Source organism: Salvelinus namaycush, chromosome 23, assembly GCF_016432855.1.
Source record: "Salvelinus namaycush isolate Seneca chromosome 23, SaNama_1.0, whole genome shotgun sequence".
NCBI lineage: Eukaryota > Metazoa > Chordata > Actinopteri > Salmoniformes > Salmonidae > Salvelinus > Salvelinus namaycush.
Genome location: NC_052329.1, coordinates 42,820,239 through 42,841,550, shown reverse-complemented (window position 1 = coordinate 42,841,550; position 21,312 = coordinate 42,820,239). Strand labels below are relative to the sequence as shown.

Below are 21,312 nucleotides of genomic sequence, written 5' to 3'. Positions count from 1 at the left end.
TGGAAAGTTGATACGTGTTTGATGAGGCCACGGGGTCTTATCTACTGTGCAACCTATTCGATTAACCAATGGCGTAAGAAAGATAGGTGAAGTCACATTAGCCGGATTCGTTGGTTAATATTCTGTGCTGACCATGTTCAACCGGGGACGATTCTGAAAATGAATACTCTCAATGGGAAGAAAAAAACAAGTTATGTCCCTGGAGCTTCGGCTAAGCTGAGGGGGGTCATTTCTGGGATTCCACTATCTATGTCCGTAGATGATATGATATAAAATAAAATGTAGAGGGGAGCATAGTGGTTGAAGCCAAAAGGCTGTTCAGTAAGAAAGGGGCAGAGAAGTGAAAGCCTGTCAGTATTATTCATGTTTGAGAAGGTTTAGCCTAAGGAAGTTCAGATGGGCTTCCTGGCTTTCGCTGTTAGAGAGTTTGTCCCGCCTCCATTAAGGTGTTTTAAATGCCAACGAATGGGACATGTAGTGTCTCTGTGCAAAGAAAAGAAAACATGTACCAAGTGGGGAGGGGAACAGGATTATGGTGAATGTGGAAACAATGTCAAGGTTAACTGTTGTAATAGTGGGGGGAACACAGTGCCGCATTTGGTGGATGCCGGGTGCAGAAAGAGGCTAGAGGTCCATATATATATAAAATAACTCATTATGTTACTTATGCAGAGGCTGCAAGGCAGATTGGAACTATTAGACAGAATGATGGAGCTAATAGGGTCAGTCCTGGAATAAGTGGAACTACGGTAGGAAATGTTGCTTGTGTTGGTCCAGGCACGGATACCAGACCTGTTTAGAAATCTTGCTCTCACAAATGTGTTGTGTCAAAGAACACCTTGTTAGTTAATCAGATTGACTTCATAGCCTTAATTGGAAAGGTTACCGACCTGACTGTGTTTGTGCAAAGAACAACTGCCACGTTAAAGATCATTGTGGAAGCAGCAACAGAGTATTTAGGAGTAACAGTTACTGTCACCATGGCTGTTGATATGTTGACTCCTAATGATGGAATGTTACTGTCGCCATGGTTGTTGATATGTTGACTCCTAATAATACTAATGATGGAATGTTACTGTCACCATGGTTGTTGATATGTTGACTCCTAATAATACTAATGATGGAATGTCTCAGTATGATGATAATCCAAGTTATGGTTTTTGTTATCCTTCAGTGGAATGCCAGAAGCCTTATTGCTAATGGTCAGGAGTTTAAGAAATATTGATATGGAGATCAAACTTGATGTGATATGTGTGGCTTTGACCACATCTTGATTGTATTATTCCTGGTTATTGTTCAATCAGATCTGATGGATCAATTTGACAGAGTGGTGGTTGTGCTACCTTCATAAGGGAAGATCTTGTATATCGTAATATACCTGTCCCATCTGGATATGAATGTGTGATGGTGGAAATCTACAGTGCAGGTAGTAATATTAAGTAACACCATTTTTACAACCCTTGTCAACTATCTGTAGTGATGTTTGATGAAATATCAGGAGAATTGGGCTCTAGAGAGATACGGTGCGGCAACTTTAATACACGTAGTTTATGGGGAAGCACACATACAGATGCTAATGGTACTATTGTGGAAGATTTGATGGAAACGAGCATTAGTATGTCTTTGATGGATGTGGTACAAGAGTTGATGTTTGAGGGGTTACATCCTGCCTGGATCTCACCATGGCTTCTAACTCTACTGGATCTATGTGTGAATGTAATGAATGATTCTACTTGTTGGAAGTGATCATTTCCTGATTTCATGTACCATGAACATTGATGTTACTATTCTAGATAGAGTACCATTCAGAAGATGGGGATTTCAAAAAGCAGACTGGGAAAAGTTTAGTGATCATTGCTTAAGTCTGTTGGACAGTTGTCTTTAGAGAGGCTGGTCGATGTATGTGCTGCCTCTGTGACCTCTCTGATTTTGAGTGCTGTGAATGTATATTTGCCAGTAAGTGAAGTGGGTGAGGAAAGGAAGGTGGTTCCTTGGTGGACTGAAGAGTGCACTGCATCTATTCGAGAAAATAAATTGTGTTTACAGGACGTTGCATAGGGACAATGACTCCTGAGAATCTACTTGATTTCCAAAGGATGAGAGCATTAGTACGTAGGGTCATTAAGTCTTTCAAGTGAAATGCATGGAGACAGTCCTGCTCTACAATAGGCAGGGGTACAGAGCTGGGGGATGTATGGTCTATGTTCAAGAAAATGACTGGAAGAAGCAAGTCCACTCGAATTCCAGTTTTAATTGTGGGTCAAAAAATGGCTGTAACTGATAAAGAAAAAGCTGACTTGTTGGGGAAGACATTTGCTAGGGTACATAGTGGGGTTACTTTGGATGAAGTATATAAGCAATGCAGGTGTGAGATTAAAAATTCTCATGTTAATGTGTATAAGAAAAGGGATACTGTTGACTCTTCTTTGGATGCTGTTTTTACCATACATGAGATGCGTTCAGCCTTAAAAGGCTGTGGATACACAGCACCAGGTCATGATCAGTTGTGCTATGTAATGTGTAAGCATCAACCTGATGAGGTCATACATGTTCTCCTGGGATTATTTAATACGATTTGGAGTGAGGGGGTTATACCTTCTGTTTGGAAATGTGCAATAAGGCCTGATCACCGACAACGAGGAGACAGCCTACAGGGAGGAGGTCAGAGACCTGGCAGTGTGGTGCCAGGATAACAACCTCTCCCTCAACGTGATCAAGACAAAAGAGATGAACGTGTCCACATCACCAACGAACTATCATGGTCCAAACACACCAAGAGAGTCTTGAAGAATCCCTCAGGAGATTTGGCATAGGTCCTCAGATCCTCAAAAAGTTCTACAGCTGAACCATTGACAGCATCCTGACTGGTTGCATCACCGCCTGGTATGGCAACTGCTCGGCCTCCGACCGCAAGGCACTACAGAGGGTAGTGAGTATGGCCCAGTACATCACTGGGGCCAAGCTTCCTGCCATCCATGACCTCTATACCAGGCGGTGTCAGAGGAAGGCCCTAAAAATTGTCAGAGACTCCAGCCACGCTAGTCATAGACTGTTCTCCCTGCTACCGCATGGCAGCAAGCGGTACCGGAGCGCCAAGTCTAGGTCCAAAAGGCTTCTTAACAGCTTCTACCCCCAAGCCATAAGACTCCTAAACCACTAACCAAATGGCTACCTGGACTATTTACATTGAACCCCCCCACACACACATTTGCTGTTGCTACTCTTTGTTTATTGTCTATGCATAGTCACTTTACCTCTACCTACATGTACATATTACCTCAATTACCTCGACTAACCTGTGCCCCCACACATTGACTCTGTACCGGTACCCCCTGTATATAGCCTCGTTACTGTTATTTTATTGTTGCTCTTTAATTATTATTATTATTATTATTTTTTTTTTTTAACATTTCACTTTTTAAAATTTTTATCTGCATTGTTGGCTAAAGGCTTGTAAGTAAGCATTTCACTGTAAGGGTCTACACCTGTTGTATTCGGCGCATGTGACAAATAAAATGAGATTTCATATTACCTTTTGTAAAGCCTGGTAAGGACCCTTCATGTGCTGATAGTTATAGACCAATAGTACTGACCTCTAACTTGTGTAAACTGGTGGAAAAGATGATAGTCAACAGATTGTCATATTTCCTGGAACATAAAGGTTTATTGAGTCAATGTCAAAGTGGATTCCATAAAGGTAGATCTACTTTGGATGCATAATTAAAGGTGAGCAATGAAGTTGAAAAAACCCTGGTCATGAAAGATGTAATGGCTGTTTTTTTTTATATTGAAAAGGCATACAACTCTATGGAGAGAAGGCCTACTGATTAAAATGGAAAGACTTGGTATTGGTGGGAGATTATATAACTGGGTTTTGGCCTTATTTAATCACTATTTTTGAGTTAAAATAGGTTGTAAAGTTGTATCTGTTTATCATTTGACAATGCCATTCGTCAAGGCAGTGCTATCAGTCCTATTGTGTTCAACATTATGATTAACAATGTGTTTTCGAATGTAGGTAGGGGTATTGGGGCTTCCCTATATGCTGATGATGGAGCTATTTGGAAGAGGGGAAGGAATGTCTCTCGTGACCAAATCTATTTAACAAGCTATAGTGGATGTGGAAAGATGGTCGATTGACTAGGGTTTTAAATTGTCAGTGGCGAAGTCTTTCGGAAATAGGAAGTTGCTGATAATATACAGTTGTTTCTCTATGGACAGCTTATGGGGAGGGTTTCTGAGTACACATATTTGGGTCTATGGTTCAATGAGGGATATACATGGAAAGATCATGTCATAAATGTTGAAACAAAGTGTAAAGAAGGTGCTGAATCTTATGCGCTCGGTCTCAGGTTATGAATGGGGTGCTGACAGACAATTGTTGATGGATATTTATAGAGCTCTGATCAGGACGGACATTGATTACGGGTGTATAGTTTATATAATGGCGGCGAAGACATGGCTTCAGAGGCTGGACAGAATCCAGTATATAGCTTTAAGGATATGTATTGGTGCATTTAAATCAACATCTGTATGTGCCTTACTAGTGGAGGCAGGTGAGATGCCTTTGGATATACGACGTAAAACATTGTCACTACCTTATTAGGTTAGGCTGTGAGGTTGACCATCCCACTGCTACTGTTCTAGATGACTGTTGGGAATATACTAGTAGACATGGCAGTGGTTTTGGTTGGACAGTTGGAAAGCTTGCTGATGAGAGTGGTTTGAGGGAGTTGGAGGTTGGAGGATCTAACCTTGGCAGAGAAAAGGAAAGATTGGTCAGAAGTCAGGGATATAGGGAAACTGGTTGCTAATTACAATGGTAGACGTTTTTATGCCTTTTTCCGCTGTTCACAGATGGATCCAAGGACCCAGATAGTTGGTGCACAGGAGCAGGTGTTGACGTTCCTGAATTTGATGTGCAGATATGTAGAAGACTAACAGATGAACTGTCAGTGTACTCTGTCAGTATACAGTTGAACTGTTTTCGATAGTAGTTGCCCTCTAGTGGGTGGAGGACGTACAACCTGTCAGAATTATAGTAGGCTCAGATTCCCTGTCTGTATTGAATAGTTTATCATTTGGCAAATCTAATAGGAGTGACATACTATTGGAGGTATTAATGTTATTATGGAGAATTGAGAGACTGGGTGTAGTAGTGAGATTCTGCTGGGTCCCAGCCCATTCGGGTGTGGAAGGGAATGAAATTGTAGACCATTTAAAATGAGATATATAAATTATATTAATGGTCCACTGGGTAAAGGTGAGGGCAAAAGTAAGATCAGAGCCATTTTGATAGTTGAGGTTGGGGGGTTAGGAAGGGATTTGAGGGATGGGGTCTATTAAAGGTTAATAGGGCTGTTTTTTATTTTCCCAGTAGTACTGAGTTAGGTAGGAGGATTTAATATTGTAAACCGTGATTGACCACACACTCCAGCACGGTAGGTAGCGGCATGCACCTTTAACGTTTGTTTGCGGACCGCAATCATATAATAGAAGAAGGTTGTTCCCACACAAAAGGCTTTGCCCAAGTCTTAGTCTTAAGTAAATTCTAGTTGCATATAATAAGCGTTGTTGTGGTGAATTCTAGTAATTGTTCTAGGAGGTGATCCTGCGGGGTTCGTGCTGATTGTACAGAGATTGTGACAGCCGGTTAAATGGCGTCCCTTGAGAAAGCAAGAACAAGATGTATGTCAGGAGAAGTGCAGTATTATCATAAGGAGTTGTGTACTTGAAATACGGAGGAGGAATGGATGGGAAAAAGAGAGGCAGAGGAGGGGTCTAAGAGAGGGAGAGAAGAAGATGGTCGGTTAAAAATGGCAGAAGAATGGTAGAAAGTGTAAGCAGAGGGAGCTGAAGACAGGAGGAGGAATGGAAGTGAATGAGGTCGAAGTATCAGAGGTGGTAGGTGTGGTGAAGTTCTCGGAGCCCGAGGCTTGCACCGAGGGTCAGGATAAAGATGAGTCTGTGACAGTAGGAGTGAAGTTTTGGGAAAAAGTGCCTTTTGGCTGATCCATTTGTGGTTTCAGGGTGGGTGAAAACAGATTTGGGTATTGTAACCAGAAGAGGTCTTGTGATAGTTTGTGTTTCTGCTGATCAGAGGGAGAAGGTGCTCGGCATTAAACAAATGGGGGCAAGAAATGAGAATTGTTTCGCTCTCAAAGGGCACCATTGAAAGGAGTGATTACAGGGGTAGCAGTAAATGTTAAAGTTGACCAACTGAAGGGGAAGATTCCTGGTGTTTGTTGTGCTCGTTGTTTATTGTGTGACGCAGACAGGGTGGCAAGAGTGGTGAAACAGAAGAGACATTGTCTGTTATTTTGAGTGAAGAAAGTAGAGGAAGATGGTTCAAGGTGGAGGGATCCTGAGAGGAGTGTGTGACTAGTATCATAAGGTGAATGCACCAATTTGTAAGTCGCTCTGGATAAGAGCGTCTGCTAAATGACTTAAATGTAAATGTAAATGTAGTAGATCTGTACCAGTACAGAGGGATAGGCCAACAAGTGATATATGTTTCAGTAAGATTGGATTTTTAGCATTTATAGCAATGGTTATCAATTGTACTGCAGGGATGGAATGTAAGTTGCAGAAAATTGAGGTTGTGGTGGCAGCTGCAGAGAGGTATTTGGGTGTATGAGACTTGACATCAGAAGAGTTACATGGTGTGTTAAGAGGTGATGTCCTATCCTATCAGGTTGTTGGCATGAGGTAGGTCTAAATAGATTTAAATAGTGGAGTATTTATTTGGGGAATAAAAAAATGTGAGTGTAGTGTTAGATGGTAGGGTATTTATTTATTTTACAAGCAAAGTATAAGAGAGTTGTACTCCAGTCTAGTAGGTGGCGGTAATGCAACATATTGGATGCCATCCGCCGTTAAACCTCATCGAATAAGAAGTTGTTCCACACAACAAGGAAGTACCAGAACTCACCCGCACTAGAATTGCACGTAAGGTACGCTCAATATTTAAGAGATTGTCTTGTCGTTTCTCTCGATATTACTGTTGCAAATAGCTTCTTAAACCCAAGGAATCATTAAATTATTGTGCTTTTCAGCCAATACGCATCATGATAACTCATGTGGACACCACCCCGGTGTATGCGACAGTTAAGTGCGTGAACATTTAATTCAAAATCGACCTCAAAAGTATCATATGTTTGGGTATGCTACATTCAGATGGATTCGCCGGAGCAAAAGATAACGAAAACTGTGTCCAGAGAGGACGCGAGTAAAGAAAGCATGGCGAACAGCCGCCATGTCATCGGAATACATTTCTGTGGGCCCACGCCTCTGGTGTGGCGTGCGGACGAGTTGAAATCGGCCCGTGAACTGGGCATCATAGGGACCCTGGTGGGGTCTCTGGCCCGACAACCTAGGCAGAACACCCGGCTGGGGAGACCCCTCGAGCTGCTGCCGGAGGAGGGACGACTGCTGGCGGACATGGGGAGAGCTGCAGTTATTCCTGACTCGACAGTAAACACTTTTTTTTCACTTGTTCAGTAGTTTCAAGTGTAGTGGTGATGCTATAATAACTAATTGGCTGCAAATACTTTGACATTACGATTTGTACTGTATAAATAAAGCAATTGGTGGTTGGGATTGTAAAAGACAGATCTAGCCACTTAGTGAGCATAGTATAGCCTCTGCCAAAGACATTTATGGCACAGGGGGTAGGTAGTGTCTTACCATATAACTGGGTTGTGGGTTCAAGCCCTAATCCGGCGTTTCCCCCTCAAGCCCTTCACGCTCAGTTTGGTTAATTGATCCTTACAGAATGAGGATCCCGAGGTGAATCCAGAGCAAGTGGAGCAGTACCATGCAGGACTGGAGAACAGCTTTCAGGAACAGGGTGCCATGGTCTTGGCGGACAGGAAGACAACATTACTGAGAGTAATGACTGAGAAACATAACGGTGAGGGGACATCATCACTCACATACAGGCATTTGTGCGAGACAAGTGAATCAAGTGTCCTGGCTCTGATGGCGCTATGTTTTCTCTTAGAGGATTCTGGAAGCCAGGAGGATTCAGACGGTGCGGTGAGAGACCGTCTCGAAGCTCTGGAGCACGGCTTCTCATTCCCTCGCACGGCCATGGCGGTGCAACTGTGCACAGCCCGAGCAGGACTGTCTCACTGTCCCGAGGTGCGCCGTTTCCTGGCCGCAGACTGGCCCACACCACGGGACGAGAGGTCCGAGACCCGGTTCCGAGTGTTCAGGGACCTGAGGCGCCAGGGCTTTTACCTCACCTCGGCCGGGAAGTTTGGGGGAGACTACCTGGTGTACCCAGGTGAGCTCCGTACTTCAATCACATTGATCTATGGTTAAATTTGATTGAGCTCAGCTGAGTGCATGATTCCAGTAGTTTCAAAGTGGCTTTTTTTTGGTCCGATCTTGCCGACTTGGGTAGCCTATCATTCTCTACAAAACAGAACCTATGGTCGTGTCAGTCTTTCTGTTCCTCTTCTGTATCCCCTTTCTCTCAGGTGACCCCCTCCGTTTCCACGCGTATTTCATTGTCGTGTGCATCTCCATGGACGAGTCGATGCCCCTCTGTGACGTTCTGGCCATTGCCAGGCTAGGGTCCAATGTGAAGAAGACTGTCCTCCTGTGTTCGTCAGGGGAAAGCCAGGAAGATGACAGGGAGGAGGTGGTGTACACGTCACTACAGTGGAGTGGAATGGTGTAGGATCACAGTTGGGAACTATAGGTGGAAGCAATATGGCGACATCTCTCATCTAGCCAGAGGCTACACGTCACTACAGTGGAGTGGAATGTTGTAGGCAGCACCACAGTGGGACACTATATATGGCGATATCGTTCACATGCGGAAGTTGTCATAATGCTTATATCTTTCAAATACATTCAACACAACAGGAGTGCCAAGGGTGTAGAGTCTAGGGTTCATTTGTAATTTCAGCCACTGAACAGGTGGGACGGTTACAGACAGCAGGGGTGTATTCACTAGGAAGCAAACGGGGCGGAATTTATCTGAATTTGTCCAATAAGAAACTTGTTTTCGTTGCAAAACATTTAGCTAGTGTCCACTAATGAATACACCCCTGGTGCGTTGCTCTCCAGTCCAGTGGGGAGGCTACTATTATTGTACAACAATTAGCAGCGGTACAGTAGGAGTTTGTGAATAAGAGTGTATGATTTTGGTAAAGTATCTTGGTTTTTATCAAAGATGAAAAGTCGATAATACTGCCAACGGTCATGGCTTGGCTTGAGTGGGGGGGGGGGGGTGTTTCCTTGGAAAAATATTTACTTTGAAGTGTGTGTGGATTGTAATGTGACAATTGTTGAAAATATATTTGAAGACAATTCACTTTTGTGTAACCATTGTTTGAGTGCCGATTTGTGTTCAGAAATACCTGACAGAGAGTTGCCACCACAGAAGAAAAGGAAAGCACTTGCATTAGGAAATGCAATTGAAAACATTTTGTGGTGGAAAACAAAACAAAAATGAGTGTTTCTTAATGAACACTCCAGGTAGTCCCAGTTTCAGTTCGGTTTTCTTTTTGGTGCTTAATGAACACGACCTTGGACTGCCCCACATAAAACTGTCGGCTTCTTGGAGAATGGTCAACGGTGTGAAAAAGCATGTATATTTACTGTACATGACACCAAATAGATATGACCAAACATCCACGTTAGAACAATACATCGTATTTTGCTGTTGGCTTGTATTCAAAATTGATTAAATAGATTTTTCTCACCCATCTATAAACAATACCCAATAATGACAAAGTGAAAATATGTTTTGGACATTTATTGAAAATGAAATATAGAAATATCTAATTTACACAAGTATTCACACCTGAGTCAATACATGTTAGAATAACCTTTGGCAGCGTTTACAGCTGTGAGTATTTCTGGTTAAGTCTAACAGCTTTGCACAGCTGGATTGTACAAAATTCTTCGAGCTCTGTGAAGTTGGTTGTTGATCATTGCTAGACAGCCACTTTCAAGTCTTGCCATACATTTTCAAGCCGATTTTAAGTCAAAACTATAACTGCCACTGGAACATTCCATGTCGCCTTGGTAAGCAACTCCAGTGTCTATTGCCTTGTTTTAGGTTATTGTCCTGTTGAAAGGTGAATTTGTCTCCTAGTGTCTGATGGAAGGTAGACTAAATAAGGTTTTCCTCTAGGATTTAGCCTGTGTTTAGCTCTATTCCATTTTATCCTAAAACACTCCCTAGTCCTTGTCGATGACAAGCATACCCATAACATGATGCAGCCACCACCATGCTTGAAAATATGAAGTGGTACTCAATGATATGTTGGATTTGCCCCAAACATAACATAATTTACATAATTTGTTAGTATTGTGGAGTAACTACAACGTTGTTGATCCATCCTCAGTTTTCTGCTATCAGCCATTAAACTCTTAACGCCAACCTTTTCTGAAGAAAAGTAATTTCAACGATTTTACTGAGTTACAATTCATACAAGGACATCAGTCAATTTAAATCAATTTATTAGGCCATATTCTATGAATTTCACATGACTGGGCAGGGGCACAGCCACGGGTGGTTCTGGGAGGGCATAGGTCCACCCACTTAGGAGATAGGCCCAGCCAATCAGAATAAGTTTTCCCCCACAAAAGGGCTTTATTACAGACAGAAATATTCCTCAGTTTCATCAGCTGTCCGGGAGGCTCGTCTCAGATGATCTCGCAGGTGAAGAAGCCAGATGGAGGTCCTGTGCAGGCGTGGTTACACATGGTCTGCGGTTTTGAGGCCAGGTTGGAAGTAATTCAAAATTCTTTTAAACAGTGTTGGAGGTGGCTTATGGTAGAGAAATGAACATTAAATTCAGCTCTGGTGGACATTCCTGCAGTCAGAATGCCAACTGCACGCTTTGCCAAAACTGGAGATTATCTTGACAATGGAGAAATGCTCGCTAAGAGGGATGTAAACACATTTCTGGCCAAAATCAGAGAACTTTTTGTGCGTATGGAACATTTCTGGGATTTTTTATTTCAGCTCTTTACATGTTGCGTTTATATTTTTGTTCAATATAGATTATTTAGCTCTTAGCTTTTTTTGGCCAATCTCCAACCTTACATTCTTAAGCAAATTTCTGGATAAATTAGTTTTCAAACAACTAAATAATTTTTTATGTTCCAACTGTATGTTGGAAAAATTCCAGTCTGGTTTTTGGGCCCACCACAGCACAGAGACAGCCTTCGTTAAAGTGGTAAATTATGAGCTCTCTGTCCTTCTAGACAGACTGAAGAGGTGGGTTGGCCTCCGGTCCAGTTCTAAATTGGTTTAGGGCCTATTTAACCAGTCAAGAGTTTGTCACTCTTTGTGAACATAACTCAGAGGAAATACATATCGCGTGGCATTTCACAAGGTTTGATTTTGGGTCCAGTACTGTTCAGTTTATATATGTTCCCTCTAGGCAGCGTTATCATAAAGCACCACATTGATTTTCACTGCTACGCAGACGATACACAACTTTACATTTCTGTGTCACCATTTTAGCTCCACGGATAAATTATTAGAGATTTAAATACTTGGATGGCTCACAACTTCCCCCAGCTAAACCAAGACAAGACCGAGGTACTTATTGTTAGAGCAAAGCACCGAGAGAGAATCTGGCCGCTGATTTTAATTTACGGGCAATAAAGATAAAACACCGGGTAAAAAACCAAGGTGGTATTTTAGATTCTGAACTCAATTTCGATTCACACATTAGGAATGTGACCAAAATAGCTTTTATCACCTGAGGTGCGGCCGTTTCTCTCTCAGGCTGATACAGAGAGACTCATCCGTGTTTTTATTACAAGCAGGCTTGACTACTGTAATGCTCTCCTGTCTGGTCTACCCAAGAAAGCCATTGGTCAACTGCAAAACATACAGAATGCTGCAGTATTAGGTCTCTGCACTAGCTGCCTGTGAGTTTTAGAAATCATTTGAACGGGGGCTCAACTTTCACTGGGGACGTGAAATTGCATTTTTGTACCCCCTAGTTTTAGCATTGGCATGTGATACAAAACAAGGCAATTGTGTGCTTTAGGACCATGCGGATGCCTCCGAGCAGTCGGATAGGCTGTTTGGAGCGTTTATCCGTCTGGATAAAAAATTTAATAAATAAAATGACCCTCCGCCCCCCTTCTAAAACCAAAGTTGCTCCCCTGAATTTTAACATTCTTCTATTGGTTTATAAATTAATCCACGATTGTGCACCCCAATACTTTTATTTAACTAGGCAAGTCAGTTAAGAACAAATTAAAGGTTACAATGACGGCCTACCAAAAGGCCTCCTAAAGGGGACGGGGGATAAAAAAGTATATAAAAATATAGGACGAAACACACATCACGACGAGAGACAACACAACACTACATAAAGAGAGACCTAAGACAACAACATAGCAAGGCAGCAACACATGACAACACAGCATGGTAGCAACACAACATGACAACAACATGGTAGCAACACGACATGGCAGCAGCACAACATTAGCAGCACAAAACATGGTACAAACATTATTGGGCACAAAGGGCAAGAAGGTAGAGACAACAATGTATCAAGCAAACCAGCCACAACTGTCAGTGAGTGTCCATGATTGAGTCTTTGAATGAATAGATTGAGATAAAACTGTCCAGGTTGAGTGTTTGTTGTGTGTGCTTTGGGGACCTCAGAATGTGACTGGCATAACGAGTGGAATAGCCTGCCAGAGAACCTGAGGGAGGCCGAAACTGTGGACATTTTTAAAAGAGATAGGCTGTTTGGAGTGGTTATCTCACCGCTCGGAGACATCCGCATGGTCCTAAAGCACCTTTTTAGCTTTTCTTTTCCTTAGTGTGCTTTTTAGTTGTTCAGTTGTTATTGTTATTCTTTAGTTTTTTTATCCTCTTGTTTGTTGTGTAGTAAATATTTCAGTTTTTATTTTCATTGTTTTTATTTTCCTGTGAAGCACATTGTGTTGTATTCCATGTCTGAAATGTCTGTGCTGTATAAATAAAGCTTGATTTGATTTTGATTTGAAGATCACTTTCGCAGTCAAAAAGCAAGCCTAGATCTACCGCACAGATAAAAAAAACATGACTTAAGCCTCCCGAGTGGCGCAGCAGTCTAAGGCACTGCATCGCAGTGCTTGAGGCCGTCACTACACACCCAGGTTCGATCCCAGGCTGTGTCACAACCGGCCGTGACCGACAGTTCCATAGGGCGGCGCACAATTGGCCCAGCGTCGTCCGGGTTAGGGGAGAGTTTGGCCGGGCAGGCTTCACTTAGCTCTAGCGACTCCTTGTGGATGGGCCGGGTACCTGTAGGCTGACTTTGGTCGTCAGTTGAACAGTGTTTCCTCTGACACGTTGGTGCAGCTGGCTTCCGGGCTAAGTGGGCGGTTGTTTAAAAAAGGTAAAATCATAATGTCAGTAATCTTCAGGTCAGAGCTCAGACTGGGAAAATTGTTTTCAAGGGTCATGCAACACGGGAACTCGGGCCTCTTTCTAGAGCTCCGACTGTTCGACCTGAAGATCACTGACGTCATGATTTGACCTCGTATTTTTCCAATTTCGCAGTTGTCTTGAACGCACCAACAGCCTCAGAGGAGGGAGGGAGAGTGCAGCAGAGGGTCTGCCTCTCATTGTCCCTGCTCTCTCCTTCCTCTCCCAGTAAGACTGGCCAGAGAGAGTAGACACCGTCTTCCACCTGATGGTGAAACTCAAGTCGCATCTGCATCGGCCTCATGCACAAATTCATGTCTTTTCCTATGACCAGAGAAAGTGAAATATTCCTTGATATTAAAGTAGACATGACGAGCTGCTAATAATAATAAAAATGCCGGGCTGTCGATACACTTGCCTACTCATTCACTGCAGCTGCAGCATGAGAGGAAGTAGTGAGAAGTGTGTTTTATGTTTTGTAATAGCGTTGAATAAAAACTTTTGACAGTGCTGAATAAAAAATTAAACATGAACCCACTCATAAAAACAGCAGCTCTTTGCTCTATTCTTTGACAGTGTGTCTCTGGTCATGGTTTTAAAAGTTATGAAATCTCACGTAGGCTAGTATCAAACTTTGCTGTGGCCGGGGTGGTAAAATCTGTAAGCACAGTGATTTGAGCTATCTGATTGACCAGCAGTAGATACACTTGATTTAGCCACAGATCTCCTGGTCCGTTGGCTAGAATTTATTTGTCTTTTCAGAGTAACGAAATAGTCCAAAATGCCTACATGGCGCACAGGGCTTCTGAATCAAGTGCACCTACCATGATTTTTGTTGTTCTTGATGTATTTTGTTATCTGCATTGTTGTTGTCTGTTTTCCTTTGTCTTTGTCTTTTCTATTTTGTTCATTTTGTTGGTTGTTGGTGAATTTGGAGATGGGCTGGGGGGTGGGGAATGGAATTATTTTATTATGTTTTTTTTGGGGGGGGGGGGGGGGGGGGGGGGGGGTGAACTGTTGGGGGAGTCTTGGATGGTTGAGGGGCAGCTCCCGGGGAACTGTGGGGGGATCTTGGAGGGCTGGTGGCCTGGCAGTTGGGAGCTTGGGCCGGTGGCTGATAGTTCACTAGTTCGGGTTCCCGTTTTTGACCTTGTGGGAGATCTGTCGACGTGCCCTTGAGCAGGTCGTTGACCCTGGTTGCTTCTGTGGGTTGCTCTGGATGGGAGTTTGTTAGATGACTGAATGTAATGTAAATGTTGAGCGGCTTCACTGCAAGTAGATTGTATGTTTTAATATTCAATAATAAAGAAAGTGCACCTACCAACAGCACAACACAAAAAATAAATAAAAAAGGAGCGCAAGCCTTTAACGTTGGATTTTCAACAGAAATGTTTGGTAATCGACTAGGAATGCCTTGGGTTGGTGACCACTGCTCTAACTGTTGGTCTCCTGGTGAAATCCCTGAGTGGTTTCCTTCCTCTCTGGCAACTGAGTTAGGAAGGATGCCTGTATCCTTGTCATGACTGGGTGTATTGATACACTATTGATACACCATTCAAAGTGTAATTAATAATTTCACCATGCTCAAATGGATATTCTTTGTGAGGCATTGGAAAACCTTCTTGACTTTTGTGCTTGAATCTGTGCTTGAAATTCACTGCTCGACTAGGGTCCTTATAGATAATTGTATGGGTGGGGTACAGAGATGGGGTTGTCATTCAAAAATCATGTTAAACACTATTATTGCACACATGCAATTTATGTGACTTAGGCTAATTTATTTAGGCTTTCCATGACAAAGGGATTGAATACTTGTTGACTCAAGACATTTTAGCTTTTCATTTCTAATTCATTTGTAAATATTTCTAAAAACACGATTCCACTGTGACATTATGGGGTGTTGTGTGTTGGCCAGTGAAACAAAATCTAAATTTAATCTATTTTAAATTCAGGCAGTGACGCAATAAAATGTTGAAAAAGTCAAGGGGTGGAAATACTTTCTGAAGGCGCTGTAGTTCCACTATATACTGTTGAAGTCGGAAGTTTACATACACTAAGATTGGAGTCATTAAAACTCTTTTTTTTTTTCAATTTAAAGTTTTATTAAGTTTTCTTGTTTTTCAATCAACCAACCAAACACATTCCACATTCACAGATGTGACAGACTTAAACAAAAATAATAATAATAATAATTTAATTTAATTTAAAAAAGAAGTTATATATATATATATATGTATATACATACACACAAAGAATAATTATTACAAAATTTAAAATATAGAACTTGCAGCAGCACTATCAAGGTTCTTATTAGCTATTTCCAGCCTTAGCTGAGATGACGAGCAAATAATTAGTTTTTAGATTTTACAGCACCTTACCCAACACGCATCTGCTCATCTCCACTCTGTCTTTTCAACCACTCCACAAATGTATTGTTAACAAACTATAGTTTTGGCAAGTCGGTTAGGACATCTACTTTGTGCATGACACAAGTCATTTTCCAAACAGTTGTTTACAGACAGATTATTTCACTGTATCACAATTCCAGTGGGTCAGAAGTTTACATACACTAAGTTGACTGTGCCTTTAAACAGCTTGGAAAATTCCAGAATTTGGTGCGAAAAAAAGCTAATCAATCCCAGAACAACAGCAAAGGACCTTGTGAAGATGCTGGAGGAAACAGGTCTATATCCACAGTAAAAAGAGTCCTACATTACCGGTCAAAAACACCTACTCATTCAAGGGTTTTTCTTTATTTGTATTTTTTTCTACATTGTAGGATAATAGTAAAGACAGCAAAACTATGAAATAACACATATGGAATCATGTACTAACCAAAAAAGTGTTTTAAAAAATCTAAATGTATTTTATAATTGAGATTCTTCAAATAGCCACCATTTGCCTTGATGACAGCTTTGCACACTCTTGGCATTCTCTCAATAAGCTTCAACGGGAATGCTTTTCCAACAGTCTTGAAGGAGTTCCCACATATGCTGAGCACTTGTTGGCTGCTTTTCCTTCACTCTGCGGTCCGACTCATCCCAAACCATCTCAATTTGGTTGAGATCGGGGGATTGTGGAAGTCAGGTCATCTGATGCAGCACTCTATCACTCTCCTTCTTTGTAAAATAGCCCTTACACAGCCTGGAGGTGTGTTGGGTAATTTTCCTGTTGAAAAACAAATGATAGACCCACTAAGCCCAAACCAGATGGGATGGCTGCAGAATGCTGTGGTAGCCATGCTGGTTAAGTATGCCTTGAATTCTAAATAAATCACAGACAGTGTCACCAGCAAAGAACCCCCACAGCATACCACCTCCTCTTCCATGCTTTACAGTGGGAAATATACATGCAGAGATCATCCGTTCACCCAAACTGCGTCTCACAATGACACAGCGATTGGAACCAAAAATCTCAAATTTGGACTCCAGACGAAAGGACAAATGTCCACCGGTCTAATGTCCATTGCTCGTGTTTCTTGGCACAAGCAAGTCTCTTCTTATTATTGGTGTCCTTTAGTAGGGGTTTCTTTGCAGCAATTCGACCATGAAGGCCTGATTCACATAGCCTCCACTGAACAGTTGATGTTGAGATGTGTCTGTTACTTGAACTCTGTGAAGCATTTATTTGGGCTGCAATTTCTGAGGCTGGTAACTTTAATGAACTTATCCTCTGCAGCAGAGGCAACTCTGGGTCTTCCATTCCTGTGGCGGTCCTCATGAGAGCCAGTTTCATCATAGCGCTTGAAGGGTTTTGCGACTGCACTTGAAGAAACTTTCAAAGTTCTTGAAATGTTCCATATTGACTGACCTTCATGTCTTAAAGTAATGATGGACTGTCATTTCTCTTTGCTTGTTTGAGCTGTTCTTGACATAATATGGACTTGGTCTTTTACTAAATAGGACTTTCGTCTGTATACCACCCCTACCTTGTCACAACACAACTGATTGGCTCAAATGCATTAAGAAAGAAAGAAATCCACAAATTAACTTTTAAGAAGGCACACCTGTTAATTGAAATGCATTCCAGGTAACTACCTCATGAAGCTGGTTGAGAGAATTCCAAGAGTGTGCAAAGCTGTCATCAAGGCAAAGGGTGGAAGAATCTCAAATCTCAAATATATTTAGAATGTTTAACACTTTTTTTGGTTAATACATGATTCCATATGTGTTATTTCATAGTTTTGATGTCTTCACTATTATTCTACAATATAGAAATAGTACAAATAAAGAAAAACCCTTGAATGAGTAGGTGTTATAAAACTTTTGACCCGGTAGTGTATATCGACATAACCTGAAAGGTCGCTCAACAAGGAAGAAGCCACTGCTCCAAAACCACCATAAAAAAAGCCAGACTACGGTTTGCAACTGCACATGGGGACAAAGATCGTACTTTTTGGAGAAATGTCCTCTGGTCTGATGAAACATAAATAGAACTGTTTGGCCATAATGACCATCATTATGTTTGGAAGAAAAAGGGGGAGGCTTGCAAGCCGAAGAACACCATCCCAACCGTGAAGCACGGGGGTGGCAGCATCATGTTGTGGGGGTGCTTTGCTGCAGGAGGGACTGGCACTTCACAAAATAGATGGCATCATGAGGAATGAAAATGATGTGGATATATTGAAGCAATATCTATAGACATTAGTCAGGAAGTTAAAGCTTGGTCACAAATGGGTCTTCCAAATGAACAATGAACCCAAGCATACTTCCAAAGTAATCAGAAGCTTCTAAAGCCATGACATCATTTTATGGAATTTACCAAGCTGTTTAAAGGCACAGTCAACTTAGTGTATGTAAACTTCTGACCCACTGGAATTGTGACACAGTGAGTTATAAGTGAAATAATCTGTCTGTAAACATTTATTGGAAAAATGACTTGTGTCATGCACAAAGTAGATGTCCTAACCGACTTGCCAAAACTATAGTTTGTGAAGTGGTTGAAAAACAAGTTTTAATGACTTCAACCTAAGTGTCTGTAAACTTCCGACTTCAACTGTAAATAATAGGACGAGCAATGTCATTGTGGCATTGACTAAAATACAGTAGAATAGAATACAGTATATACATATGAAATTAGTAAAGCAGTCTGTAACATGTCTATATAGGGCAGCAGCCTCTAAGGTGCAGGGATGAGTAACCGGGGGGTAGCCGGCTAGTGATGGCTATTTAACAGTCTGATGGCCTTGTTTTTCAGTCTCTCGGTCCCAGCTTAAAGCACCTGTACTGACCTTGCCTTCTGGATGGCAGCGGTTGAACAGGCCGTGGCTCGGGGGGTTGATGTCCTTGATGATCTTTTTGGCCTTGCTTTGACATCGGGTGCTGTAAGTGTCCTGGAAGGCAGGCAGTGTGCCCCCGTTGATGCGTTGGGCAGACCACACCACCCTCTGGAGAACCCTGTGGTTGTGGACGGTGCAGTTGCCGTACCAGGCGGTGATACAGCCTGATAGGAGGCTCTCAATGGTGCATCTGTAAAAGTTTGTGAGGGTCTTAGGGGCCAAGCCGAATTTCTTCAGCCTCCTGAGGTTGAAGATGCGGTGTTGCACCTTCTTCACCACACTGTCTGTGTGGTTGTACCATTTCAGATTGTCAGTAATGTGTACACAAAGGAAGTTGATGCTTTTCACCTTCTCCACTCTCGCCCCGTCGATGTGGATGGGGGCGTGCTCCCTCTTGAAGTCCACGATCTTGAGGGAGAGGTTATTTTCCTGGCACCACTCTGCCAGGGCCCTCATCTCCTCACTGTAGGCTGTCTTGTCATTGTTGGTAATCAGGCCTACCACTGTTGTGTCGTCTGCAAACTTGATGATTGAGTTGGAGGCGTGCGGGGCCACGCAGTCATAGGTGAACAGGGAGTGCAGGAGGAGGCCGAGTACGCACCCTTGTGGGGCCCCTGTGTTGAGGATGAGCGTAGTGGAAGTGTTGTTGCCTACCTTCACCACCTGGAGGCGGCCCATCTGGAAGTCCAGGACCCAGTTGCACAGGGCGGGGTTCAGACCCAGGGCCCCGAACTTAATGATGAGCTTGGAGGGTACTATGGTGTTGAAGGCTAAGCTGTAGTCAATGAAAAGGCATTCTTACATAGGTATTCCTCTTGTCCAGATGGGATAGGGCAGTGTGCAGCTCGATGGTGATCGCACCAACTGTGGATCTATTGGAGCGGTATGCTAATTGCAGTTGGTCTAGGGTGTCGGGAAAGGTGGAGGTGATAAACTCCTTAACTAGCCTCTCTAACCACTTCATGATGACAGAATATGGGGCGAAAGTCATTTAGTTCTGTTGCCTTCGCTTTCTTGAGTATCTTACTGTAATAAACTGTAACAGTTTCCCATTCAAATTGAAAAAAGCAAGAATGTGTGGGAGTGGGGAGGGGAAAACTGAAAACTAGCTGTTATTGGCAGTGTGGTTTGGAAGTCTTTATTGTTCTATTAACCAATTTGCCTCCGTTGATCAACATTAACACATTTATCACCACGCAAGCCAAAACTCTCGCACATGCAAACCTGCTGATTAGAAGGTCCTATGTCAAGAAATAAAATGGATCAACCAAAAAAAAAGCACACTTTTACAGTGCTAGTTTTATCAGCTGTTGTACAAAGCTCAATGTTCTGGTACAGTACAACAAACGTTAACTCCAGTTGCAAAGCAGAATAGATAGAATTTGGTCTCTAATTTGGTGGATTTAATTTGTCATGCCATCATAGAGACTAACTATCTCCTTTTCATCTTGCACAGGACACAGAACAGTAGGCTACTGTAGCCATAGGTTAGGCCAGTTGGACAGTCTACTGATGTTTACAGTGTTTATACCTTTCACTTTTTTTATTTTAATTGAACCTTTATTTAACTAGGCAAGTCAGTTAAGAACAAATTCTTATTTACAATGACGGCCTACCCCGGCCAAACCCTAACCCGGATGACGCCAATTGTGCACCGCCCTATGGGACTCCCAATCACGGTCGATTGTGATACAGCCTGGAATCAAACCAGGGTCTGTAGTGATGCCTCTAGCACTGAGATGCAGTGCCTTAGACCGCTGCACCACTCGGGAGCCAACGTACTTAGCTCACGTTATTCCATTGTAACCAGGATGGTTCAGAACCACACTTGTGTGACTATTTAAATTTCCCTGAAGACTTGTTTCGTCTCCCCAGGTTAATGCCTTCAGGCTTTAGCTCAGTGGGCTAATACGCTCTAGTGGAGTGCAGTAGACCCGAGGGGTATACGACAAAGCAGGATCAATGAGTTAGCCAACCATCTTTGATAAACAACCAGAAATAACTATTTATTTTCTGGTTCAATAAGAAAGCTAGACTTATGTGTTTTTAGTTGATGAGTCAATTAGACCATGTCAATTTCAAGCTCATTATTTCAGAATATTTAGGCAAGTTTGCTGGTTGACTCATTGATCCTGCTTTGTAGTATGTCCCTCTGGGTTCAACACTTGTTGATCACACCATTATCACTATCAGGAATCATTTATTGCTGTTATTGTTGCAGTTCCACTGTACCTCAAAATACTAACAGAAGAACAAATGCAAAACACAAATGCATTGAACATTCATTCTGTTCATCCTCCTCACTGAGGGTGAGAGGGAAGCATACTGTATACACACCTTGAAATTGCACCGTGGATGCCACTTTCTCCATGGCCAGGTTCCGGATGTTTGGGGTGAGTGAGCCCCTGCACATCGAGCAGCTGCTCAGCTTCTGCCGACATTGGTTGCAGACTAGATGATCAGCTCGACACTGCAGGATCAGAGATAGAACATAGTCGAAGCACACAGTACACTAGAGACGGAGGGGAGTTCGTGCTGCTGCAGGGACACTGCACCCTGTTCAGGGATGAGACCCGCCGAGGTTGCCGTTTGGTTGTATCGTCTGGGTGGCCGGTGAGGGCGAGAGATGCTC

At 42.5% G+C, this 21,312-nt stretch overlaps 1 protein-coding gene across 1 annotated transcript; it reads left to right on the top strand.

The window, feature by feature from the left end:
• The first annotated feature begins 6,913 nt into the window (after positions 1 to 6,913).
• tsen34 (TSEN34 tRNA splicing endonuclease subunit) lies at positions 6,914 to 9,323 on the top strand. The gene is made up of 4 exons (XM_038962062.1): positions 6,914 to 7,473; positions 7,774 to 7,912; positions 8,003 to 8,287; positions 8,484 to 9,323. The coding sequence occupies exons 1-4, from the start codon at positions 7,177 to 7,179 to the stop codon at positions 8,684 to 8,686; spliced, it is 924 nt and encodes a 307-aa protein (XP_038817990.1). The 5' UTR covers positions 6,914 to 7,176; the 3' UTR covers positions 8,687 to 9,323.
• Positions 9,324 to 21,312: the final 11,989 nt, after the last annotated feature.

What these genes read in the sequence shown, in the direction of transcription:
- tsen34 (XM_038962062.1), top strand. Translation starts at nt 7,177, where the DNA reads ATGGATTCGCCGGAGCAAAAGATAACGAAAACTGTGTCCAGAGAGGAC. An exon ending in AATGACTGAGAAACATAACG is followed by an intron (nt 7,913 to 8,002) that starts GTGAGGGGACAT and finishes GTTTTCTCTTAG; the next exon opens with AGGATTCTGGAAGCCAGGAG. An exon ending in AGACTACCTGGTGTACCCAG is followed by an intron (nt 8,288 to 8,483) that starts GTGAGCTCCGTA and finishes CCTTTCTCTCAG; the next exon opens with GTGACCCCCTCCGTTTCCAC.